This window comes from Rhinolophus sinicus, chromosome 5, assembly GCF_057876585.1.
Source record: "Rhinolophus sinicus isolate RSI-liver-muscle chromosome 5, RSI-T2T, whole genome shotgun sequence".
NCBI lineage: Eukaryota > Metazoa > Chordata > Mammalia > Chiroptera > Rhinolophidae > Rhinolophus > Rhinolophus sinicus.
Window position 1 is genome coordinate 4,604,492 of NC_142505.1, and position 27,439 is coordinate 4,631,930.

Consider the following 27,439-nt stretch of genomic DNA (forward strand, 5'->3'; position numbering starts at 1 on the left):
GTGTTTGGACCCAGCCGCCTTTCAGGGCCGCTTGCTGCTCCTCAGGAAGAGCACAGGATGGAGGGATGTGAGTTCCAGTTCGCTTTTGTGCCGACGGGGAGCGTGAGCGCGTGTCCCAGGAGGGGGGACGCTGCCCGGGCCTTCAGAGCTCCCTTCTCAGGCAGGGCTTTGTGGAGGCCCCCAACGCGTGCTGGGGGGTCCCTTCATACCTGCGGTTTCTGCCTGTCATTAAACCGTTCAGGGGCGTGCTTTGGAGTGAGGAGGGTCGCCCGCGAAGCTCTCTGGGGGAGGAGGGGTCATGAGTGACTAAAAAGATTCCCAGTTACTGAGGACTCGGGCACTCTGCCCAGTCACGCTTTCCTAAACGAGCTCTTCTGTGTTCCCCACGCAGATGTGATTGTAAAGCTTTTTATGTGCAGAGACCCCAGGTGAGGTCTGTTCATATAAGTATCATTCATACGCCTGGATGCGGGCAGACTGTCGGTTTTATTGCCAGCAGGTCTCAGGCAATCACATGACAATGTTTTCAAACACCCGTGTGACGCCGGCTCGGCGGCCTCTCAGTGTCCTGGAGGGCTTTCTGGGGATACTGTGCTGTTGGTCCCCGCGAGGTCCTGCAAGTCGGAGTCTGTGCGTCTCAAATCTGAATGTACGTGTGAATCACCTGGAGACCTTGCTAGGACTCAGGTTCCGATTCAGCGGGCGTTGGCCAGGCTGCGGCCTGCACGTCCCTCCGGCTCCCAGGGCTGCGAAGCTGCTGGTCTGGACACTGCGCTTTGAGTATTGAGAGTGTAACAGACGGCACGACGCAGACACAGTGTGTGAATACTGAGGGGACACTGGAGGAGTGAATGCTCAGGGGACACTGGGGGTGTGAATACTGAGGGGACGGACTCCTCACCGCCTACATGTGTTTGGCCCTCTGCGGTTTGTAAAGCTCCTTCACGTCTATTACTGGGTTTGAGCATTAAAATTATACCCCACGTGCGGAACCAATAAGTGAAAACTTCGGGGATGAGGAGAAAGGGCTGAGGTTTCACCGCAGAGATGACTTTTAAAAGGGGTTTGAAGGAGAGACGGGTAAGGAGACAGGGTCATCGGTTAGTAGAGGGAAAGGAGCGAAAAATGAGCCTGGGAAGTGGGAAGGAAAAGACCGAGTTCCAGAGTTCAGGGGATGGGTCTCCTCTCTGACAGGTGACACCCAGCTTCTGGCTGAGTGACTTGCCCAGGAAGAGGTGAGAAGAAGCAGGGCTGAGAGGCACGGCCAGGTTTAATGAGTAGGAAGCGACTCCGTAATTAGTGTGTGAGGACACAGTGCCTGCCCGCCCGGCAGGTGGGAGCAGCATCTGTTTCTGAGGGGTTAGGGACTCGGAAAGTGTCACAGGTAAGATCTCGGGGGTCAGGACACCCCAACTGACGTCCTCAGGTCCTTTCTTTTCTTCCAGTTGTTGAAACTGCCAGGTGAAACCATACCTTCCCCGCGTTCCTGCTGACACACACCTGTCTGCATCCACACACAGTGACTTTCCTTTGCATCCAGTTTCTTAGGGTTTAGAAGAGGTGGCCTGTGGCTTTCACCCTTGTCACGTGTTCCTTTTCCCCCCTCACTTTGTGTTCTTCTCTCAAGTGTTTGTTCCCCATCTTTCAGTCTTCGGGAGCCAGTTCGGAGGTTTTTGGTAATCACCTTCCTTTACGGTCACAGAGGACTCTGGCACAATTCCGGGTTCTGTCTCAGTTGTGAGGATGTAAAGGGGCCTCCTGAGCAGTCCCCCAATGAGTGCTAAGAGGCAGAAGTTGCCCCCAGCCAACCCCCAGCCCACGGTGGGCTTCCCCCTCCACACTTCTTGGTTTGTCTGAGAATTTCCTGTCAAAACACCTACAAATCTATATCATCAAAGAGTTTCTAAGCCTGAATGTCAAAGTTGCTGAGGAAGCACCCCCACCCCTGTGCGCTTAGTGGGGGCTCAGGGGTGTTAGATCCCCGGCTGCAAGAAAACACTCTTCAGTGACATCTGGTCTGGAAGCCATGTGATACCCGGCTGGGGACTCCAGCATGGCAGGTTAGGCCTGGGGGTTCTCAGCCGAATCATTCAGGGGTCCTGGCACCCCATGGGAGCTTGGAGCTGCCTGGAGCAGGCTGCACGCCCACCTGGACCCACCTAGTCCTTCTCCCTAAGGGGGCGGCCCCCTCCCGGGTGATCTCGCTGACAAGCCAACCTGGGAGGCTGCAGGTATGCCAGCATTAAGGCACAGAAGGCTCAGCGAGAGAACAGTGTGAGATGGCAGGGAAAGTCGGCTGGGGGCTCACCTTCCTCTTACCTCCCAAAAGAAATCACTGAGGCAGGCTCTCTGGGACCAGTGTCCTCAGGAAAACCCTCCTGCCTAGTGGCAGAAGCTGGGGGTGTGTAAATGTCCCTCAGCTCTCCTTTAACCCACTGTCTAAGATCCCAGACAGCCTGAAGACCTGTGAGCTCACAGCCACCGAAAGACAGCCCAACAGAAGCAGGTTGTCTCGGAGAAGGTGGGGCAGCATCACTGCTGCCCAAAAACAAGTCCTCGCAGACAGTGGGATCAGGGATGGCACGTAGGTTTTCATCTCAAAAAAACCAACAGCTGCTTCATAGACTCAGTTTTGAGAAGGGTTCTTAGAAGCCCCAGTCAACTTGGAGAGGACATCTGCCCAGCTGGGAAGGATGGGGTGTGGAGGGAGGCCACCCCTCCCTCTGTAAACAGAAGCTGTGCCTTTCTTGCCATCGCTGGAGGGAAAGAAGGACCATTTGCAGAAGCTCTGTCTCAGAGTTGAGAACTTAGCAGCGAGATGTTCACCCACAAATTAATTTTTATTTTTAAACATAATAGAAGATCGTAAGTTCTCTTCTCTCTCTTTTGGGTCATCCTTTCTGTCCTTTCATTGCGAATATTGTGGAAGCCAGGGCCAGGCTGAAGCACCATGAAGCCATCCTACCTGAGGAATGGATTTGGGGGCAGAAAATCTAAGGTTTGGGCTCTAGCTCTGCTCCTTTCCAGCTGTGTAACCCTGGGCAAGCCGTGGGACTTCCCTGACCTGGGTCGCCGTCAGCACCCAGAGTTAACACCGCCTCACACGTCCATTGGGAAGTAGAAGTGAGAGGAACACGCAGGAGGGGACAACAGCAGGACCGGATAGACAGAGAGCAGTGAGCCAGGAAGCCAGGCTGACAGCTGACGCCAGCATGGATCGTTTCCTACCCTTCTAAGACGGGAAGACGTCGTGGCTGTTGGCATGCTGTTGCTAAGAAAAGTCAGAGTGGGCATCCTGACTCCAAGAATTCCTCCTGTGGAAAATTCCTGTGTCTTCCTCCCTCTTCAGTTGAACCATGCTGCGTGTCTTTAGATGCTCAGGCGGGGCACACTTGCCGCTCTTGTTCTTCCTGCATGCCGTCGGCCGCAGACAGTGACCCATCTGTGTGCTGCCGCGTCCTCCACCATGCTCACGGCCCAGCGCCAGGGCTCGGGCGGTCTGGGGAGTAGCCCCTGGTCTCGGTTGGATTCCATCATGATTATACTGGGGCTGCTGGTAGATTTGTCCCTCGACTCGGCTCGTGTGACAGGGTGGCACTGGGACCAGCGGGACTACACGGAAGCCAAACCTCCTCCTAAACTCCAGCGCCTCTAGGAGCACATGCAGCCTGATTTGTCGTCTCGGGCCGCAGACAAGGCTGTCCTTTCAGAGAAATGTGACTACAGAGTGACCTCACTTAGCCCTTAGTTCAGGGCAGGAGAAAAAACGCTGAGTGGCCTCTCGCCCCAGGAACTTGAATGTTGGGGTTATCAAGTAGAGTTTGGGTGACAGCCCTTATAAGAAGCAAACGTTTATGAACCACGAACGGCAATGAAATGTCCTCGGTAATTTATGTGCTACACACCCTCATGTGAGTAATTTTAGGACTGTTTGGCTTTTCTCCGGTACCAACTGCAATGAGAATTGGTGAGGCCATCATTGATGGTTTGATGGCCCTGCGACTGAACCTGAGTAAGTGGTAAATGAGGGTATCTTTGCCTGAAGAAATCAAATGCTGCACAGTGGGCAGGTTGCAGGTAAAAGATCGAATGTGTGGTTCCCAGCTGACCCTCAGCAGCCTGATTATCTACAGCGGTCAAGTTCAGGACAAAACCCAGCTCTTACTTTGATAAGCAGACTAAGTTACTCTTGAAAACTAGAAACCCAAGAAGCTTCCGAAGGAAGGTGGGTTAAGAAGACCAAACAAGGCCTTAGCTGCAAGGCACCTAGTTTGCTGACGAAATACAGCTTGCCCTTCCTTTGTTAGTACAAGTTCTGCCCAGGTGTTCCTGAGGGAGCTGCATTTGCAGACAGGTGAGCAGAGGGAACGCTGCTCACCTGTGTTTCAGAATGGCCCGATGTCGTCAGTGCTCCGGCTCCTCTCCAGGATGGCACGTTAACTGACAACAGAACTGCTCAGTGAGCCGGCTGGGGACAACCTGCTCCCACGACGGCCCCAGTGACCTGGCACAGGCGCTGCCTCAGGAGGGCCGGGCTGCACCACCACAGCGGGCTGGGTAATAACTCTAATCGTTGGTTGTGTTTTATCAGTACACACTAGTACATACACTGGGTGTGGGTGAGGCCACTTAATCCCCATCGATCACTGGAGGTGCCACTGGGACCATCTTACAGATGGGACCCTATGGGCCACCCCCCTGAGCGTGCTGGAGCTGAGCTTCAAACCGGGGTCTGCTGAGTCCCAGCCCAGCCGAGCTGTCCGGACACGTGCATGTGCAGTGAGGCTCCAGCGTGCTGCGTGCACACCACCCTGGTGTCCAGAAGCTGCGCTGCTGGTCCGGCTGCACCTGGCTGTCCTGACTTGCTCTGGCTCCTCCCTGCCCCCCCACCCCCCATGGTGCTGAGGCGGCTGCCCTAAATAGGGGCGAGGCCCCCTGGGGGCCGGGAGAGGGGTGGGAAGGACCTCGGAAATGTTGCGTGGCTAACGCATAAATCAGCAGGACAGAGCCTTGCGTTTGTGGGGTGCACATCTCCCAGCAGCCCTGCCGGCACCATGGCTAGGCACCCACGTCCAGTGCTGCGGGCGAGCACGGGGATGACTCCTGCCCAGGGCGTGTCTGAACTGTCTGGTGGCGCTGACTCCAAACCTCTGGTCCACTCCCTCCCCTGCCCTCGCCTAACCTTGGAACAGGGGCCTGCAGATCCTTTGGTGGCCACATATGGGGGGAGAGAGGGGTGTCCCAGTTACAGGGGAAGGACGATTCACCAGAACCACAGCCAGACTTGGGCCTCCACACCCAGGTGACTCATCTGAATGGGTCTAACTCCCTGATAATTAAACACTAGAGCGTCTGATCCATCATCCTTTAAGCCTGCCGCTGACTTTTTCTCACAGACAGCGCTCGCTCTCCCCACCCCCCACCACACACACACACACACACACACACACACACACACTCACTCTCACTCACTGTTCCACTGGAGATTTTCCAGTTTGTTCCATCTTGTATTAATTCACTCAACCTCTTCAGACACCAGTTGTCCAGGGACAAAAGCAAAGAAGCACTTTTGCAAATCACAAGTAGTGTCATTGTGGCTGCCAAAGGAATGCTCGTAGAAGATAGGGGGCACTTTCTCTCACAGAGGAGGAGGGTGCCCAGGAGCCTGCTTTCCTGGAAAATGCTTTGCTGAGAGCCCTTGGCTACAGGCATCAGAAAATCACGTGAGGGAAGCCTTTTTGCCTGAAAACACCTCTGGGTAAATTTTCCAAGCAAATCAGTTCCATTAGCAGATTAAACACTATGAAACAGCTATAATGAGAGAACATTGTAAGAAGATTGAAAAGCAGTGGGGCGGCCAGCCTCCATGTGGTTTATCTGCACTGATAAGACTTAGGACACAAGCAGTCAGAAGGCAACGTGTTAACAGGGGCAAAAGATCAAACCGGAAATTGAATACCTGCGTGTCACGACCTTCTGTTTGAAAGGGGAGCTGGCCTGTCTCGCACCTTTCTCAACCCAGGAGAGAGCGTGTGCTATGCGACCTGCAGACAGGCACTTGCCAAAGTGAGGGCAGCAGCTTTCTGCCCGAGGTGGGCCAGGTGATGTCCCCCCAGTGAAGGGGCCAGAGGGACAACTCAGGGCTGACACGAGACCGAGAGCTCCTTGTGGACCACAGATACAGCAAGGCCCTGGACAGGGCAGGGCAGGTGCTGGCAGTGGTGACGTGAGCAGAGAATGAACCGAGAAAGTTCACACAGCCGTCACAGTGTGTCTCCGCCATGAGAAATTGGGGGCCCCCAGCAGACGGGCCCTAGAGTGCAGGAGAGGGGAGGAGAGGCGTGCAGAGCGGACACCTGGCTCCCCCCGCCTCGCCTGTCACTTGTCCCTCAGCTGCGCTTCGCTCCATGCCTGGCGGCCAGGTCCTGGCTGTGAGATGGTGCCATGGAAACTCTGCTTCCCTGCAGATGGGCAGCAATGGAGCTGGACTCTTATTCTGGAATTGCAGTGGGATGCTGGGAGGAAGGGAGTGCCTTGCGATGCTCCTGGGACAGAGATTTCCGCGTTGGTGGTGCTACACCGTCAGCTTTCCTGAGGCCGCAGCCTCGGTGAAAATGTCCACAGGGCTCCCAGAGCCCTGCACTGTGGCTGAGGATACAGCCTGTGCTGCCCTCTGACATGATTCCCAGAACGCTTTCTGAGGCTAGCCGACAACCAAGGCAGAGTTCAAGAATGTCAGGGCGAGGGAGAGTGAGGACGGACTTGGCACTGGTTCCTCAGAGGCTGGAAACCGCGTGTCAGCGTCCTTGGCCTTGCCTCCCAGCCAGCCAGGCGTGCTCTCGCCCCACCCTGTGCACTGAGCTTGGGTTCGTGTCAGTGGCAGCTGCACGGAGCAGCTGCCAAGCCTGCGTCTCCCCCGCCCAGGCTCATAGCACGTCCTGCCCTGTGGTCTAGGGGCTCTGCAGTCACCCCATCCGCTCGCACTTCCGGGCTGCTTCCTCGTCGTTCTGCATTTGGACCCCGGGTCTGCCTCACCTCCAGCCCTCCCCTCTGACCTGTCCCCATTCTGACCTTCGTGGAGGATGGGCCAGGCGCTGTTTGTAAGTGAGTGGAGCAGAGCCTTATGGGCCTGAAAGGAACTTAGTGCTGAAACGGGGTACCGGGGTCAGGCAGACCCGAGTGTGCTCCCTGAGCCTGTACAGAGCGTAACCTCTAGGTCAGTCAGCTGAAGGTGGGGTTCACGGCCGCAGCAGTCCCCCATCGGTGAGTTAGCCCAACAACTGTGTAAGGACTTGTTTGTGCCTGTTCACATGTATCCATAACACGCTTGCTTACACACGTGTCCCCCAACTCGCACATTTGATAAATTCCAAAACGCGTGGTTTTTCGCCCTTCCCGCCCTTGGACCCAATCCGTGGGCTGCCCTCCGGCCCTCCCACCCCAGACACCCTAACTGCATGTGAGCTCCTGCCTTCACCCCTTCATTTCCTCTTGAAATACTGACCATGTCTGACAGAGCCGGACTAGTAGCGGAAGCTGCTGAGAGGCGTGTGACCATCTGGCCTTGATGAGAACACTCTCACCGGGAAGATGCACGGCATTCGACTGCCTTTATCGTGTGTATGCGTTCAGGATTCTTTACAACTGCCTCTTTAGAATGAAGCCTTCCCGCAGGCCTGTAGGGAATGCGAGAGAGAGGCCAAGCCAGCTGTTTCGGTGTCACCACTGACATTTAAAGCTTATGCTCCTGGACAGGGCGCTCAGTGTCTCCTGTCACAAACCTGTTTCCCATCAGGCAGGCTCTCAGTGTCACCACCTAGAAAATGAGAATGTTGAGCCAAGGGGTCTCGTGTGCCACCTGTAACTACAGTCCACGGAGCAACTTTCAAAGTGGCGTTAGGAGTTGCAGAGCACCTGAGAGGGTCTGTGTCGGGGCAGGGGTGTGGCTGTGAGAGAGAGACCTATGGGAACAAGCTAGTAATCTCGGGGGTCAGAGGACGAGGGGCAGGTTAGTCAAGTGGGGGTTAGGGGGGATGGAGCACTGGGGACAGTCTGCATGTGGCAGATGAGCTCTTTCCCCCAGGAGAGCTCAAGCGTACGGCCTCTGCTCCGACCCGCCCAAGTCCAGAGCAGTGCTGGTGAGATTCCCCCAACTCTTACTGAAGTGTGAGCAGTGACCAAGGTGACATCTCGCTGTCACTTCTGTCTCAGAGTGTCTAGGCAGGGCTGACCAAGTAAAACCGTTTCAGTCACGAGGAATTTCCCAACATGTAAACCAACAGGATGATAAACACCGTTTGACGGGACACTTGTGTGTGAAGCAGCTTAGTAGTGAGGGGTGTGTGTGAGTGTGTCTTTCCCTGAAACAACAGTCAAGACCTTTGGAGAGCTGTTTACATCTGCTTAAAACAAACAACAAAAAATGTTATTGTATAAAGGTAATAAGAGATCAAAGTTTAAAGCTTATAGAATCAAGGAAAGAATAGAAAGCAACAAAAATTGCTACAATGCGATCTGTAACCCCTGGGAATGTTCTGGTGGGTGTCGTGGCTGACGAACAACGCAGGGCGAGCTGCCTAACAAAACGTCACGAGCCGGCTTGAGAGAAGAGCAAGTGGCCTCAGTGTTCTTTACCAGGAGCCTCCAGTGGGCCGGCCCTGCCCTTGTCCGCTCTCAGCGCCAGCTCTGTGACCTCTGGCGTCCCCCACTGGCAGCCCCAGGTGCCAGGACTCAGGGGCGAGTGCTCCTTCACACGGTCCCCATGGGGGCCCCAGAACCCCTTCACCTGAGGGCCCAAATGACTTCAGCAGTGGCCCTGCAGCTGGCTTTCCAGGGGATTTCATCAGAACTGGGTGCGGTCCTCTGCTGGCACGGGCTGTTCTGGTTATACGGTCTCATCCCAGAACAACTACTGGCTGAGTCTGGGGAGGAGAAGCAGTCATTCCAGCCCAGCTGAAGATTATATAATATGACCTGTGGGTGACGTCACTCGGAGCTCAGAGGGCCACACTGACGCCTCCACGTGGGACAAGCTGCACCGGGGAACAAGAGGCCTGGATCTCTGCAGTGGCTTCCGGAAGGAAGGAAGGAAGGGAGGGACGGAGGAAGGAAAGAAGGAGGGAACGTTACAGGGAAGTCAAGCACGGTGCCTGAGTCAGCGCCTGGACAGTCGGCTGAGCTCTGTGACCACGGGCTATGGGCCACTGGCTGAGGACCGTTTTGCATAATGCTCTCCTGTTCATGGGACACTTGCTCACTGCCCTCTGATCCCATAGGAAACAGAGGCCCAGGCTGTGGCCCCCTCATTCACTGTCCTGGAAACACAGTGGGGCATCATGACCTGAGTCCTTAGCTCCCCACTCAGGACCAGCACGCTTCCCTCTGACAAACCCACGTCACAAGGCGGCCATAGAAATGTACCTGCGAAATGTAGGGACGTTGTATGTGGTTTGGAACAGAAGGAACTAGATCCTTGAATTTGGGGCTGGCCAGCAAATTCCGAGTGTGCGATCCGTTTATTTTTTAATGACTAGACTTTATTTTTTACAGCAATTTTAGGTTTACAGAAAAACTGAACAGAAGTACCGAGTCCCCATGTCCCAATCCCCGCAGTTTCCCCATCGTTACCGTTTTGCGTTGCAGCTGATGAAGCAACATGGATACGTTACTATGAACCGAAGGCGCAGTGCACCGTAGGTTCCCTCACGGCTGCAATGACACGGATCCACGTGGTGGCAGACAGCCCACTGCCCTGGGGACGCTCTGCATCCCTCGTGCCCTTCCCCCCAACCGTCCATCATTAGGATCTGTTTTTTTAAAAACAACATCTACCAGGTACTGTAAATAGCAACTGCAGCGTCATTAGGCATCGCTGGTGATCATTACCATGGTTTCTCACCCAAAGCAGCAGATTCTGGGTTGGGTTTGGGTTTGCTCTTCGCTCTTAGAAAAGGGGCCTCTGAAGATCACTCCTTTTCAGTGGAAATCATCAGCCTGACCCACAAAAGGGGCAAATGATTTCGAGCGTGAGTGTCCTGTACTCCTGTCTTTGCAAGTTAAGGATTAGCCTCAACCCTCCCACCCCGCCTCTTTCAGGCGTTTTCTGAGTGGGTGCAGGGAGAGGCCAAGGCTGTTTCCAGGGCTGCCCTTCACCCCACTCGTCACTGCTGTCACCTAAGCATCTGCAGGTATTCCGGAAAAATCTAGTTTATTATCTTGCTTGGTAAGACAAGTGGAAATTCAGTTGCCATTTGAGTTGGAAGGACAGGCTTTGCCTTGTGGAAGCTTCCCAGAGGGAATTCTGAAGGGCAGAGCAGCAACAGCTCCATTTTTACCTGGACCCATCGTCTCTCCCATGACCCTTTCTTTCACCCTCATGACCCCCCTCCCCTCCCCCAAAATCTCAATTCTCTGGCTGTAGAAGAATAAGGGATTCAACAGTAAGTTTGTTTACATAGTAAACAAAACTCTACCTGAATGGACTTTCTCTGAGTTGGTGATTATCTGTTGTCTTTCTTAGAACAGCCTCTTCAGAAAAAACAAAGCTTCTCAGAATGATTAGCATTTGCATCATACAGTCCAACTTCCTCTCCCCCTCCCCCCTCTCCCCTCTGCCCCTCCCCCCTCCCCCTCTCCCCTCTGCCCCTCTCCGTCTCTCCCTCTCCCCCTCCCCCCTCTCCCTCCTCCTCCCCCTCTCCCCCCCCCCTCGCATTTCTCTCTCTCTGTCTTTCTCTCTCTCTCACAAACACACACACACACACACACACACACACACACACACACCCTTCCTCTTTCCTGTCAAGGACATTCCCAGAGGTCAGTGCCACCCCCGTGTCTCAGACTTCACTGTTTGCCTCTGCAGGGACTTTTCCCACTTTACCTAGAAAAGAACTAACCAGAACCTTAGCACTTGTGGTCAGCCTGCTTCCGGCTGCGGCTGCAGTCGGTCTGTGTGCTGTGACAGAAGCTCGCTGTGCCGGGAACTGCGCTGGCTGGACTGCAGGCGCGGCAGACGGTGCCTAATGACATCGGCATGCGGCTGCCAGCAGGGCCGAGCGTCAGCCCCAGAGCGACAGGGGCGGCTGACAGATGCCCAGTGAAGCCGGGAGCCACCCCAGCGCCACCCTCCCGACCACACACGCACACACACACACACACACACACACACCAGGATGAATCCACGGATAAACAAAATGTCTGTTGAACATGGCTTTCTCAGAAATGCAGTGGAGGCCAAGACAGTGAGACGTTGTGACCGCGAATGAACACAAAGGCAGATTCTGCAAACGTGTGTAGACCCCTGACTCCAAGTGGCTGGACAGCCGTGGGCGACAGACATCCCCGAATTATTTAGCCTGAGACAAGCCTGGCATTTTGTGTGCGCCTGAGCTAAACGGAAAGAACGTGGCTGCGGTGTCCTCTCTGCTTCTATACTTGTCCTTGGGGGGTCACACAGGGTCCCTTGGAGACTTGGACTCGTCCACCGGGTCTGTGGGTGGAGAACCTCAGACCGCCCGGAGCTGACCCTGCTGTGCAGGGCGCAGAACCACGTGGAAACAGGACGGCTTGGCTGGAATTGCTAATTAATTGTCACTGCTGGTGCTCTTTGGGACTCTGCGATTTGACTTAACAGCCCTGATGACACCCAGCATGTCAGGTCTGGGGATGCACCCCCCTCAGCAGAGGTGACAGCAGGTGCCCTGTGGAGCCCTGGACTTCCTGCAGTTGAGCTGTTTGTATGGTTTGGGTTTAGTGGGGTCCCCCCCTCAGCTCTTCATTGTTAGGTATTCAGGTTGGAGGACAGCCAGAGGGAGAACTTGCATGGCCGTCCTCGGTCAAGGTCATGGGGCCTCTGCCTCTGCACTGAAGGAGTGAAGGGTGACGCTTATCCCTAGGATCAGGCACAGGGCCCAGAGTGGCCTGTGGCAAGTATGACATTTCTTTAATATGTAGGTTTTATCTTTAAAATTTGATTCCCTTTCAGGTTCTGCCCCAGGGCATCTTCTCAGTTTAATATAAAAGCATTGTCACTCATTTATTATTGACTACAATGGACATTCTAAAAAGCAGCACTGTTTCCATCTACGCCGTTAGGCACCCCTTGGGCAGGGGTGCGGGAGCCCCCTGTTTGGAAGCACAGGTGAGACGGGCAGGGCATGGATGCCACCGGCCACCTTCGTGCGTGCAGCCCATTCACTCGTCCATTATACGCTGGAGGAGGGCTGCAGGGGCGCCACAGAGCAAAGAGCTGGGCCCGAGGGCTGCGTCCCGGCACCAAAACCGTGGAGGCAGGGACCTTGTCCCTCTCATCCTTACTTAGAGCCTCAGCACTCAGCCCTGTGCCAGGCACAAAAATCAAGAGTGTTTAGTAAGTGGTCCCATGGAGCCTGCGTTTTGCATTGGCTCTAAGACCTTTCTGAAGTCCTTGCTTGGGAGTCCACGGGTCACCTGTGCCATTAAAGAAAGCGGGGGTCTGCCACAGACAAGCCCTCATTTCCGTCGGTCGTCATTTGGTCACTCGCTATTAGAATAAGGAAAAGACGCTGTGTGCAGGGGCTCAGTTAGTTTTCTGTGTTCTTTGGAGACCCCATTAATGTGGACCCTATTTGGAAACCTGTGTTTTCTATTTTTACAGAGCGTTTGCCAAGCAAATGAACATATGAAAGATTTCAGGCGAGATTCAGATGAATTCTCTAGCAATTTTAGGCGGCTTAGCATTCATTTGCTGAATTGTCGGTGACAATTCAGCTGCAGATGAGCTCGAGCTGCTGCCTAGGGCCCCACACACGCCTCTCCCCCATCCAGGCAGGTGGAGCCTTCACAGCTCACTTCTTGCCCTCTCTCCCTCTGCCCGGCCCCTGGCCAGGCTCCATCCGGAACCCCCATTACTCCGTCTCCTACGCCCGCCTCTCCCACATAGCACCCGCATTCTGCAGGCTGAGCTGCCTCTACCTGGCTACCCTCATCTCCAGCCAGACTTATCTCACTGAGCCAGTCCCGTCTGCCGAGAATGGCCTCATTCTCGCCCCGAGTTTGGCCAAGCGCTAACCTTCCTTCAGGCCCGTCCCTTTCGGGAAGAGGATTCCAGTCCCCCCTGAGTCACTGGGGTCAGTTCTCACCTTGACCCTCCTCTGTACACTTGAGGGAGCCCAGCCTGCTTCATTCCATTCTTTCTTGCTCGTTTTGAATGTGGAGGTCTGCTCTCCTTAACCACATTGCAAGTGCTTAGATGGCTGGACGCCTCTGGTACTTAGCTTTCAGGGCCCTTTCCACCTTAGAGAGTCCAGCAGGCAGTGACCGTGGCCGTGGCTCTGCTGTGCCCTCTGCATCATGCACGTAAGTTATTGCTCCTGCAGTATTGTCGAATGCGTTCTAGTTTTTAAAATATTTTCTGCCAAGAGAGCTAGTAGTGTTTATACTTTTGTTTTGAATCTAAACAGCTATCAAATATCTCCCCCAAAATATACTCAACAGTGGTAAACACCAGGTCATTATCAGGAGCCCCTCTGAAATGCAGGAGTTTGTTCTGTCCCCCCCGTCCCCTCCCGAGGACGAGTCGCCTTCCCTTTCAGGGCTCAGTTGTCTGCATTGCAGACACGTGGTGGGATCGGCCATCCCTACACGGCCTCCTGGCGCGGTGCTCGTCACGTCCCTGGCCGTGGTGTCCGTATGCCCTTCATGAGCCTGAGGCTCAGTGACAGTGGGGGTCCTTCCTCTTCAGCGTCTGCCCTGGGTGAGTCGACAAACGGCAGCAGTGTCTGTGGACACCCAGGCCTCTGGCAGCTGGGCCGGCCTTCAGCTCTGGGCTCATGGCTTGGTCAGCCCAGCCCACACCCTTTCCTGCCCTCGCCAGCCCCTGCCCCTGTGCCCTTTCTGAGCCATTAGGCTCGTCCCCCCAGAGTTGCACAGACCTTGAACTTGGGATAGTTCCTCGGTGGGCAGGCGTGTCTGTGTCTGAGGATCGACGCAGAAGCTCAGCTGCCTCTCAGTGCTAGTAGCTCGCTCCAGTGTTTTCAGATGTCTGTTCTCCCTCCGTGCTGTAGGCACACAGCAAAAAGCCAATTACGGACCTGGCAACACTTCAGATGTTTAGACTGGTCATCTTCGAGATGGGAGATTTTACCCAGTGGGCTTCTGCCCATTGCTCTGTGGTGGGAAATTGATGAAGATGAATACAGGCTGCCATTACATCACGTGTGAATGAATCGTTCCTCCCAGGAATGATTGGGAAGGGAGATAGAGTCCTTTCTCTCCCCCGGCAGTCACGCTCAGCAACCGAGGTTTACCGGCTAAGCGTTTGTCATCAGGGCCCAGGCAGGAAACGGTGCATTGGTCATTCCTGGCTTGCACAAACACTGATCGAGTGTGCACGCTGTTCTCGCCACGCTGAGGCGGCTTCCTGCGCTGATGGTGCTGACGGGCCAGTGAGCGCCCACCTACTGGGTACCCCAGGTGCCTTTGCACACGTGGCATAGATGTGACGCCGTGTTGCCAGGGTGGTTCGCCGTCTTCATCACATTTTCAGCCAGTTCTTGTTTGCCTTCTAACTGCTAGATTGCCTTAGGTCAAGACATGATCTAAATGTCTCGCTTGCTTTGTGATATTTAGACATGTCTCACGGGATTTTGATTTTAAGGATGTTGATGCCGTCTCGGGTTGATGACAGGTTGGCACACTCTGGCCTGTGGGCCAAACCCGGCCTGCCACCAGCGTTCATAAAGAAAGTTTGATGGGAACGCAGCTACAGCCCTCCGTCCGTGTACTGTCTGGGGCTGTTTTTGGGCGATAATAGCAGGGGCACTGTGACAAACCGTATGGTCCAGAAAGCCAAAGGTACTATCAGAAAATATTTACACACAAACATTCTGACCCCTCATGGGCGCCAAGCAACAATAACACGTTTTGTACGTGTGTATTGGCGGGGTGGGGGGTGGGCAGGGTTTGTGTTAGAATGTGTATTAGAATTTATCCTAATTGATGAGATTGAACGGTCCTGAGGAGCAGCGACCCCCGATACATGTGGAATGAGTCCGTTTCTCTCCCTTGTCTCGTGCTGATTAAGCTTTTCTTACTGCTCCCCCTGCTCTCTCTGCAGAGGAGGAAGGCGTCTGTGGGCAGAAGGAAGTGAGGCGGGAGGAGGTCTTGTCCCACTACTTGTTAACCAGTTGTGAGGACGATGCTCGCAGGCATAGGCTGCAGCTGTCACAAGACAAGGATGGAGACGGGCAGGGGCGGGGGCTGCCTGGGCCTTTCTCCTCCCGACTGATGGCACCGTCCACCCACTGCTTCAGGCTGGAAGGAGAAGGAAACAGGAGAGAGGGGTTTCCGTAACCTCACAAAGACGGCAAACTGAACAAGGAGCCCACGTCCCCATTTTCCGCCTCTTCACAATCCCCTACCGAGCGAACACACACACATAATCCAGTAAATCCAGAACATTCAGGATCTTAAAATGCATTTCACTTCCAGAATGTTTGCAAATGATTTTCCAAGTATAGTGCTTTTAAAAATACAGGCACAGTATGAGGTATACAGAGTCATCAGATGCAGAGACAGCAAATGGAAGGCGGGGGCTGAGGGACAGCGTTATTGTTTCGTGGAGGTGGAGTTTCTTCAGTTGGGGAAGAGGAAAAGTTCTGGAGGTGGATGGCAGTGATGGCTGCACAACAGCATGAATGCGCTAATGCCGCTGAAGTGCACACCAAAAAATGATTAAAATGGGAAATTTGTCATATGTATCTCACCACAATTTTTTTAAATTAGTTTCAGGTGCACAAAGCAATGTAATAGACATGTACACCCCTCCCCCAATCTGCTACCCCTCTGACATCGTATGTAGCTGTAACAGTTCCATTGACTCTATTCCCTGTGCTGTGCTCCACATCCCGTGACTATATATATATATTAAATGATACTTGACATACAATATTATTCAGCTTCAGCTTCAGGTGTACAGTGCAGTGGTCAGGCATCTACACCATCCGTGGAGTGGTCTCCCTAATAAGACATTTGGCCGTCTGACACCCTACAAAATCTTTACAACATTATTGATTATATTCCCCAAACTGTCTTTTGTATCCCTGTGGCAATCTTCTGGCTACCAGTCTGTGCTTTCTAATCCCCTCACCTTCTCCCTCATCCCCACCCCCCTCCCATCTAGCAACCCTCAGTTTTTCCTCTAGATCTCTGAGACTGTTTCTGATTAGTTTGCTCATTTATCCTGGTCTTTAGATTCCCACAATTTTAAAACCCCAAACTCATTAGCCATGTACTTTGCTAAGATCAGATTCTCAGTGGCAGTGTTCATATTTGCAGATTAGAAATCTTGTCTGGAAAGCTACCTTTCCCCTGTAGTTTTAAAGTGACTTCTTCTGAGAATTAAGAGAGCTCAATTGTATTCAACTAAAAAGATATTTACTAAATGGCTAAAAAAGACAGTACATTAGTTCTGCAAGAAACAGAGGCAGACCGTGAAAGACGGCACAAAGACAGAATGACGTAAGATGGCCTTTGTCGTCCCGACTCCTAGAAGTGACGCCCACTTTGTTATTTCCAATGTGGCTTCCAGGAAAGAAACCTGGACTGGTTCCCCAGGATGAGGGCCATGTCCCTGGTGAGCAGCGACTCCGAGGGTGAGCAGAACGAGCTGAGGAGCCTGCAGGAGAAGCTCGAGTCCACCATGAAGCTCGTCACCAACCTCTCCGGCCAGCTGTCCGAGTTAAAGGACCAGGTAAAGGAAGCGTCCCACCTGCCTGTGCACGCGTGTACCACACAGACATGCACATGTACCACACACACACACACACTCCACCATACACACCCAGTGTGATGAGGAAAACATCAGTAATGCTCATGGTAAAATGCTGACGTTTCTGTCACCTGGGTAGAAAAGGGACCGGGCAACAGAGGACGAAATCACTTGGTAGCCCCCTCCCCGCCCCCCATTTCCCCCACAGCCCTATCACAGGATGAGCCCCTGACACTGCTTTCCATGCTGCAAAGGGCAAGGTTTTAATATGAAAATCAAAACCAGAAAATGGGAAAATACAGACGGCTTCAACAAAACACTGTAAAAAAAACGCAGGTGTGACGCTGTACTCGGGTTACTTTCCTCACTGACGGAAGGTGAAAAGCTGTTTCGGGTTTGCTTCCTAGCCCTCAAATCTACCGACTCTTCACACAAGATATTTAAGTTCAGCCTCCGGGGTTAAACAGCAGTTGTGGAGAAGCTCCTTTTGGTTCATTCCTCGGCCACAGCCCAGGCATCGTGCCAGGTGCTGAGGATAAAAGAGCGAGTGGTGTAGACGTGGCCCTGCCCTCGCAAAGCACACGGTCTGCAGAAGCCCAGCCGGCAACCTGGCCGACAGAATCCCTGTGCCCGAGGGCTGCGGGGGGGGCAGATGGGGACCATCCTGTGCACCTCAACCCCTCTGGCTGCCTTCTAATGAGCAGGCAGTCACCAGGCAGTTGTCCAGTGACGGGAGGTGGCCCTGTCCCAGGGACACGCGCGCTGGTGGTGCACAGCTGCCTGGGCATCCCGGGCTGGTCGGCACCTGCAAGGGGCTCTGCAGGCCTTCTAACCAGCTCTGTACACAAAACTCGGAGTTTTGCACAGCAAGTTGTCAAGCAAGGCTGCCTGGACAGAAGGTGCCAGGTGCACCCCCAGGTGAGGGGTGACTCTGAAGAACCTAAGAGCGATGAAGACCCATCTGGAATCCACTCTCCTTGGAGGTGGTCTCCAGAGCACCTTTCACAATCGCCCTTTGAATTATATTTCTCTTCCAACTAAATTATTCCAAGCTACCCCAAGATACTCTCATTTCCCCTGGATGAGAGTGCAAACAGAAACACATGCGAACAAGGCCTTATTTGTGAAGGCTGAGTACTGAGCGTGTGCGGTTAGCCACCTAGAGTAACCTCAGTAAGGAAACCCGTGAACGTCTAAGCAGATGATTCTTTTATTGTTCCCCTGCTGTGAGACACGTGACAGACGCTCCATAGGACCGAACTGATTCATGAGGCACTGTCTGCTCCAGCTGCTTCTGTCTGCCCCCCAAAGAGCCAGGCGAACCCCCTAAACCATCTAGCGACGCCCCAGTTAGCCCCTCCTCCCTTTTGAGAGAGCTGTGGCTCCAGGAATCTCCGTGACGTCAGATGCCAGAAACGCTGACAAGTGAATCCAGTGCAGACTGGAGTAGAGGCCCTCGCTGTTCGGCTCTCCACGCAGGCTCCACTGGGAGGTGACTCTGGTGGCGACCCCACACGCCCTCTGTAGGCACGGCCAGTCCTACCCGTGCTGAGAGCCTGGTGTTCCGAATTGCTCACTGAGGGAAATTCTGGAACTGCTTCGATGTGCAGACCAGCAATAACCCGGGTAAAGGAGGGAGCTGAGCGGAGGGGTTAGCTGGAAGAATCGCAGGTGGAGGAGGGCACCCAGGGCCGCAGGTGCCATCTTGCCTTGGTGAGGACACTCAAGTACACTCCACAGGCTCGCAGCGAACGGATGTGGCCCCAGGTGACGTGCCAGGGCGGGAACCCCCACCCTCCCGTCAGGTGTGACATTTTGCATGGCACGTGTCTTTATTTTCACATGTTCTGTCGACGTACCATATATGCCTGACTTTTTAAAATTCTTAACGTGTGTTTTTCAAAAGAGCCGTAAAGTTTCGGAAGTTACAACCTGCACTTAAAACACTGGGGAGGAAAACTCACAGCCATTTTACACACAGCCGAGCACAGTGGAGAGTTGGCATTTTTAAAATGCAAGGTAGAATTGTTCTTATTACGCCCAAATGTTGGCTTAAACAAAATACGTAAAACTTGACTGCATATAGACTAAGGTTAATTAAATGACAGTAAAACCAGTATGGTTTCAGCCCTTTGTACATTTTTGTTTTAAAGTTGGCAGTTGGAACCACTCTTCAGAAAAACCTTTCCCCTGTGAGTGAGTTTGAAATTGAACCATTTTTTCTTGGAAAATATTCTAAGCTAAAAAGAAATATGAGACCAGTTATATATTTTAAAGTGCCTTCATCAGGACTGAGCTGCTTAGGTTTTAAAGTGCCCAGAATTATGGGGAAATTTCACCATAGCTGCATTTATTGGGGAAAATTTGCTTCTCTCAAAAGGAATTAGTCAACATTTCCTTTTGATTATGTAACAAACCTTTAATGCATTTATTGAGAATTAACTTATTGAGAAGATTTGGATTTTATTAAATTTGGTGTGTGACAATCACAAAGATTTCTTAAATTGTTCTGCGTAAGACGCCACACGTTACCAGAGCTGCTGGGGCCCAAATGGTCGTTGGGAGAACGCCTACCCTCCGAAAGGAAAAAATTTTGAATTAAAAAATAAAAACCCCGCGAATGATTAATGAGCAAGGAACGCTGATAGATTTTTTTTAAAAGCAGCTATGAAAGAACACCATTCACTGATAAAGTGCTGGAAAATACAAAAATTGCTTCATCGCTTAGATATGTTTTCAGACTTTCTGGTCCAAAAACCAGCTTAAGTGTGGGAGTCTTTGGTTTTGGTCTTTACTGTTATTGACCTCTTTGGTGGTTGTTTTCTTATAAATATCAACTTGAGGAGAAAACGTTTTTGTGGAGGATATTAGTAAAAACCTGGTCCATGCTGTTACTTTTTCTGTTATTGCGGAGAACAGCTGATTCCGTTGCTTCCTAAATGTTACCTGACAATGCCTCTCATCTTGAAGTTTCCCTCCCGAGAGATTCTGAACACTAGATGTGATTCTCTTACATTCTTATTCCAAGGAGGAGAACTCATGTAAGAACCTCACATATATACATATATTTTTTTGCATGTTTTCTTCATAATGCAAAAGAGCAAATACTGAAAGGTTCACTTTCTTGAAAATGTGACTGGCTTCCCATGGGACCGTGACCCTTACTTGTGAGGAATACAAGGAGTGCTTCAAACTTCAGATGCTCTTAGCATGTTACAGCGTGTGGCATTTTTCGTGCAACAAGGTTATCTGGTTCACAATAAGTGCGGGAGAAAGGAATTACAAAAGATGAGAACAGCTGGCCAGAGCTGGAAATGGAATGTTTAGCAAACCTTACTTAATGTCTGTGTTCCTTACACGGCACTGGGACCCAGGGGACATCTGCCCCCTGTGTCCCATAATTGGCCTGTGACAGTGGGAGACAGTAGGAAAGGCCCCCAACCGGGGCACGAGCGGAGCTTCATGGAGCCCAGCCAAGTCCGTAGTTAGTCCTCTGTGAGGTTCGGAGGGTCCGAGGAGTCGAGCGTCGACAGTCTTACAAGCAGGTGCTTTCCGAGCTGGCAGAGAAATGCAGTGCAGGCTTCCCAGGAGAGGAACCAGCACGAGCAAAGGCATGGGAGCGCATGGCCTGCTCGGGGAATGGCACCGTGTTCTGGGTCATCCAGCTCGTTCCCTGAACCACCTATTGGCCAGGTGCAGCCCAGGTACTGAGGTTACAAAGATGAAGAGAATCTATTGTCTTTCTTCACGGGACTACCAGTCTAGAGTGGGAGACAAAAAAGGAAACATACATTATAGTTCAGCGTGATATGTAACGGGGATATGAAAAGATTGCTCAGGGAGGAAGAAAGGGAGCAATTCGTTTAGCCTCATCTCAGGGAGAGGTCGCCACAGAAACGCTCAGGTGGTAATGCCAGAGCTTGGTCTCCAAGTTTGAGAAAGAGTTTGCCAGGTAAAGTAGGAACAGAACTCTAAGGACGCGAACAATATCCGAACAGTTACATGAAATCAATATGATTAATTGCACTCAGCAGATGCTTCGGTTTGAGTTCTCGGTATTTTCCGGCTCGTCCTATGATTTCGTGGACTATAAAAATTCAATCTGATTACTAGTTTCCTGGCTGTTTGGAATCTGAGTAACCACAACCTTACCGCAGCACCAACGCAGTTTTTCCAAGAGTGTTTCGATCTGTTCTAAAGCAGATGGGGCACTGGTGAGCTGTGGAGTCTTCCTTCCTGTGCCAGCCTGTAATGGTCGGGGCCAGTCCTGGCACACTAGTTTGCTTATTTACACTGGGTACCGAGTGTTTCCATGAAAGACCTTTCAGGGGGTTGGCTGCAGTAGTCTCTGCTTCTTGTTTAGACTGAGTCAAAAGAGGGCAGGCTGCACTCAAGCTAGTCTGTGTTTAGACAGAGACGAAAAAGAGCGCTGTTTCAAAAGTTCGTCATCAGCTCAATGGGCAGTGAGGATTTTAAACGTATCTGCTACAAAAGGGGCATTTCACACCATTCAGAACAGATTTTTCAGTATTAGAATTTTGAATATAGTTAGTTACCTTAGGACTGAATCTGATGGATATTTTGTCTCGTCAGTTTTGCCCACTGGCAAGAGGACCAAACACTTCAGCAGTTGTCGTATCCCTCTCACTTATTAGTCACTTAACTAATAGCCAGTCTGTCCAAAAGGACACGATTGATCAAACCAGAATTTAGACAAACTTGTGTGCCTACTACGTGCTCAGCTGCATACGGCCTTCATCAAGATCTTATGTCATTTGAGACAAATCACATATTTACCGAAAATACTTTTTAAAAAGTGTCCAAGTATATAAGTGTCCACAGTGACGGTGACCTGTTGTGGAGAAAATCAGTGAAAAGCTCTCTAGAGCACCTATATTCCCAGGCCAGCTACACTGCCTCAGGACATGAGAAATGCAAAATCGGGAATCTACCTGAGGCCCTTTGATCTGAGTGTAAACAAACCTTCTCGGGGAGGTAATTCTGGCGCACACAAACATTGAAGAACCACTGTTCTAGCAAAAAACAAAAGAAACTTAGGTGTGTAGTAGGTACTTGAAATTACCAGGACTGTGACCGCCCGAGCTAAGAATTTGGCTCTCACTCCAGTAGGGAGCTTTCAGGTTGATGAGGGAGGGCGGATGGGTGGGTCATGATCTTAGGAAGATGAGGCCAGAAAATCAGAGCAGGCCCACCACTGAGGCAGGGACAGGTAGAGGCGGGAAGGGAGGGGCCGTCAGTTGGAGACACATTTGCTAACAAGAGGATACGGTTTTAGAGGCGTTTAAGGGAATGATTGAATAACCAACAGATTGAAAAGTCAAGAAATGCTGATTTAACAAACGGACATGAAGATATGCATACATAAAATCTCAAATACATGTAGTTAATTTATAGACAAATTAAGGAAAAAGATGGAATGGCCAACTTTGACTGTTGGGATACCTCAGCAGCTTTACGTGGAAGCTTTGAATACAGTGTCTTCAATAGGGGCTAAGCCCTCCAAGACCCCTAAATGCATCAGAATGCTGGAGATTAAGTTTTATTGGCCTCCCTCTCCAGGTTACCTGCCGAGGGCACAGTTGGGGGGGAGGCAGGGGGTGCGATCTGAGCTAAGCATCCGAAGTATCAGGCAGTAAGATGAATGCATTACTGACTACATTACACGGGCACAGCTCGGAGACACTGCTGGGATTGCCAACCACCCCAGTAACGCGAACGGCACAGTAAAGCGAGTTGTAATCCTATTGCTGATAGAGGGTCTGTTTTTCAGTTTGTAAAAAACGCGACACCTGTGAAGTGCAGTAAAGCAAGGTGTGCCTACATCTGACTGTGGGTTTATTCCACGAATCCCATTCTTCTTCCTCAGCTGAATCTGGAGTGTTCTGTCCTGTGTAATCCTTCCTTTCAAGATTTGTTGCTCATGGAAGGAAGCTTTAGAAGCTAGCTGGAATATCCTAAATCAATTCTTTATAAAAAAGCTTTATTGAAAGCTACCTTTTGGAAATACTGACTCCATGTAAATCATCTAAATTTTAACAGAAGGCATTTCACAGGAGTCTGAAAATAGTATTTTGATTTGAAAGGAAAATGCTATGTTTTAAATAAGGAAAAATAACCACTTTAAAGTTGAACTTAGGTGAGTTATTCTTGTTTTGTGTTCACGCAGGATATTTTGTACCAAAACCTAGTCCAAGATAGAAATGAGATTTAAGCACCAACCATGTGACAGACCTGTACTGAGAAATTCTCAGACATCCTCTCAATTCTCCACCACGAGAGGAATGACCATGCTAATTGTATAAATGGAGAAACAGACTGAAAAGTTAAATAACGTAAAACCATAAGGAAATGGGTCAGTCTGATTCCAAAACCCACTCCACCCTAATACCGCTCGATTTTAGGAAACTGCAGATCTGGGAGCAGGACCTTACACCACTTGTAGAATTTTATCAAATGTGTGTTTCGTGGAAGCCTTTTTATCGTAACTGACTCAAATGCCCAGCATCCAATCCAGGCCCAACTGGGCTGAGAACATGTAAACGCAGAGAATGAACGATGCCCCCAAACACCCAGGACGGAGCTCGACACCCTCCACTGAGGCCTGATTTTGTCCGGCAGCCACATGACAGGCCCAACCTCTGGTCCTGGGTTTTGACAGCACTGTGTCACTGGACCCACCTGAGGCCTGGGCCTCCCTGCCCTGAGTGGTATCGCCTCGGGGTCTGTGGTGGCCCCAGTGGCTGTGTACTTGGAGCTGGGTGAGGTGTGAGGACGCCCCGTCTTCCTAGATGTGCTGCCTTCTGCTTTTCTCGCAAACCAAACCAGCCAGGGGTCCCTGGGCAGAGGCCTCGGGAACCTCAAGGCCAGGGCTCGTCCCTCAGACGTGGGGCCCCACTCATGCTGCCGCCCTGGGTAGTTGCTGAGCTGTTCCTGCCGTGCAAACCACCATTTTCCAGTGAGCCTGCGTCACTTGGAACCGGACCTGGGAAACAGGCGAGAAGCCTGCGCTTGTGCAGTTTTTCGTTTCTTTCTGAAACGAGGAGCAGGCAACACTTCTGAATGTCGCGTTGCATGACTAGGTCACAGAATTCCCCGTTGTGACGAGAAAGATGTTCTTTTTGAAGTTCTGTGTGTGTTTGATGTAGTGTCGGGACACTGTTTGTAGAAAGTGGGTTTCAGTACAAACCATAACCACAGAGGTAAATCTATGGTTCAGGATATGATCTGACGCACAGGAAGTGTCTGGGGCTAATGATGAAACTTTTTAACTTTCCAGATGACAGAACAAAGGAAGCAGAAGCAGAGGATTGGGCTCCTAGGACACCCCCCGCACATGAACGTGAACCCACAGCAGCCCGCATAAGAAGTGAAATCCAGCGCCGCATTTCCCTTTTTAATGATTATTAGTGTGGGGACGCTGAGCAGCTCTGACTCACCCCCGAGGCTGCATTTATGCTCAGTACATTTGTAAATACTCAGTTTTCTACTGTATGTATATGATTGCTACTCTACAGGTCTAGATATATGTATTGTAATTAGAATTGTTGGCATGATGAAATTTCATTTGTGCCAAAAATATTAAATGCTTTTTTTGGAAGGACTAAAGAAAGCACCTGATTTGCACTTGAACCAGATTATAGATTTAAAACTACATGACATGTATTTTGTATTTAAAACTAGACTAGCCAGTATTTATGTTTTTTATAAAACTGTGCAATACGGATTATGCAATCACAATAAATTTATAACTCCTGGGTGTCCTAGGGACTGCACATCTTTGAAGCTGGTGTGAAAAATGTAATAAATGGTTACATATCAAATGATGCTGCTGCCAAAATCATACTAATAGTGAGTTCAGGCCCCTGGGCATTCTGTGCCATGTCATTACCCTGTGCTGATACTGTTGCTCGTGGCAAGTGGCACTAACGCCTCTGTCTCGTTGTGACGAAGCTCCAAGCCTAGCAACTGTCCAGTCAGCATTCGTTTTAAGAAAAGCAACTTTAGTTTCAAAGATACTTTTAAGCTTCTGAATTGATCATTTAAACTATTTCTTTAAATAAGAGCTACATTAGAGGCTCCGACTTTAGCTTGTGAAGTTAATGAAGCTTTTAAAGGGGGCTTTTTATGCAGCGTTTCGGGTACGTGCAGACTGCTGGCCAATCAGTGTCATCTCCTTACCTGAATTCTGGTGTCACATTATGAAGAAATGAATAACTGATGGCCTCTAGATCAGCTGGGCCAAACAGGAGAGTTGAATGTTTTCTTCCTCTAAACAACGTGCTACAGTAGCTAATGCGTAGTAATGTGTAATCCGGAGAAGATGGAATGTGGCTGCCCCGTTAGAACTCAGAGTTGAACACTGACGTTATGCTTGTGAAAGAGCCATGTCTTGGTTTTGTTTCTTTGTCACGTGATTTCTTTCGTTGATGGATGAAAAGTGTGAAAGGAAACCTTTATGTCTGTTGCTTCGTTTTGTACATGGATCTCATTTTACGAGAGACGGCAAAAAAAGTTTTAAAATGTATTGAAAGCAGAGTTCCAAAATGAGTCAAGTTTGTAAATGCATATATAAAAATACATATTTAATAAATGATGCAGAATAATATACAGGACCGACTGGTGGCTTTTGTTTGGACGTTCCTTTGTGTGCTAACAGCTACTCCGATGTGTATTTTCTTTAGGGCCAATCTAAAGTGCTGCTGCTTTGATACTAGATGAATTCAGAAAATGCCTACCTGGCTGATGAGAACTGTGAGGAGAACGGCCTGAACACACTGGGCATGTCTGATGCAGTGTCCTTCATTTCTCCGGACCAGCAACGGCGGTGGGCGCCCAGTACCACGTGGTGAGGGGGAGGGCTCTGCCGAGGCCCCTGGGCTTTTCTCTGGCACTTTCACTTCCAGTTGTTTTGGTTCGTGACCAGTGTTCACTGAGGGTCCTTCTGCAAGACCATCCTGACGGTTTACAAAGCTAATGCTTCCACCCAAAGGTCACAACACTTGTTCCCTCCTCAAAGCAACCTCGTCAGGGTGGCTTTTAGCCGCGGTTTTCCCCAGGCCTTGGTACATAACCAATGCTGGGAACTGGGTTGGGATTCAATTCCAGCTGCGTGGCTGATTTCCTAACCAGTGCTTTTACTTTATAAATTTGACAACATACGAACACGGGAAGAACGCCCCAGTCCATGCAGCGTCCATCTCCACACAGCGCCTCCCCGGTCAGGCAGGCCCAGGACAAACCGATGCACAGCCATCAGCCAGCAGCCGTGTCCCAGCACCTCCTCACCGCTCAGCCTGCAGGGACGTGCCCATCCTCTGCGTCTCTGATCCCCATGCTGCCCAGCTCGACGTGCCAGGTGTGGGGTTTGTCTCCCAGCTCCCATCCAGATCACTGGAAAGGTCTGCATTGACATGTTCAGGTTGCAGCTTTTACAGGTTTGTCATGTTGCACTTCAATCCTGTCACTTCAGATATAAATCTTCCTTCAGTTCACCACCTTCAGCAGAAAATGAATGGATGCAGCTCACCTGACCTGACATGCGGTAGACGCCAGCCTGGGAGTTTGGGTGTGAACACAAAGCTAGTATACTTGAAACATAAACGTCCTGTGGCCTTTGATGTGTGCTGGTGAGTTCACCTTGCTCCACACATGGCCTATTCAACACCTGTAGTTCAAGGGTTGAGGCCCAACTCCCCTTCAGAGTGACCTGCAGATGAAGAATTAGTGTTATCAGGCTGAGCCATGGACGTGGCAGCGTAGTGCTGACGTGCAAAAGCGTCTTTTGGCCTTTGATGATTTAATTTTAAAAGTCTGCTCTAGCATGAGTTCAATTTTCAAGATCTGCCAGTTTCCTTAACTAAATCACTCATTAAATCAAAGGGTTTGGGAACTTGCATTCCACTTTTCCAACATTTATAATATCTTGCCCTCTTCTACTTCTGTCCCTAAAATTATGTAGTGATAAACCTATTTTCCCCCAAATAAAGCTTCCACTCTTGGTTTGCTGGGTCCCAAAACCTTCAATGATATTCTGTCCTGTACAATTTTTCTTAGCACTGAATCTGTCTTCACTCCCCACCACACACAAAAAATACAACTTCTTTAAAACTTTGATTCAACTTACTTGGTTTGTTACCAACTTCATGTTCCTTATTCATTGTTATTCATTCTCCAATTTTTATTTGGTTGTTCCTTCTGAAAATGGATTGCTTGATTTTGCTCCTGTAAAGACCACTCTTGCACTCTGTGTAAATGTTGCCAAACATAAATCATAAAGCAAGCAGACTATCCGTAGAAGCGACCCAGCAACTCAGTCTTTGCAGCAGCAAACAAGGTTTTCCTTATGTGCTAGTGGAAAATAAGCTTTTCACAGTCAACTAAGGAATTAACTCATGAAAAACTCACTTCTAGATCTCTGTACCCTCCTAGTGAGAAACAGCCAGAAGTCTCTGAAACAGGCAGACCTCACAGAGATGGAGGGTTCGGTTCCAGGCCAACACAGGGAAGCGTGTTGTGATCTTCCTGCTGGGGCGGGCCTTGCCATCAGTCTGAAAAACCAACACCTGCGAAGCACAAGAAAGGGCAGCGAGACGAGACAAGGTGTGCTTGGGGTTACTTCAAGGCTAATCGTGAGACCACTGGCAGGTCTGACTTCCGGGCTGCAGACTTCGG

The 27,439-nt window shown here is 50.9% G+C and overlaps 1 protein-coding gene across 1 annotated transcript in view; it reads left to right on the forward strand.

Moving 5' to 3' along the window:
* ITPR1 (inositol 1,4,5-trisphosphate receptor type 1) overlaps positions 1-25,369 on the forward strand; it is a 293,521-nt gene extending 268,152 nt beyond the window's left edge. Inside the window, exons 61-62 of the mRNA XM_074312232.2 lie at positions 16,568-16,729; positions 24,045-25,369. Of these exons, the coding sequence (XP_074168333.2) occupies positions 16,568-16,729; positions 24,045-24,131 (249 nt within the window). The 3' untranslated portion in view covers positions 24,132-25,369. The remainder of the gene's footprint in view (positions 1-16,567; positions 16,730-24,044) is intronic.
* Positions 25,370-27,439: the final 2,070 nt, after the last annotated feature.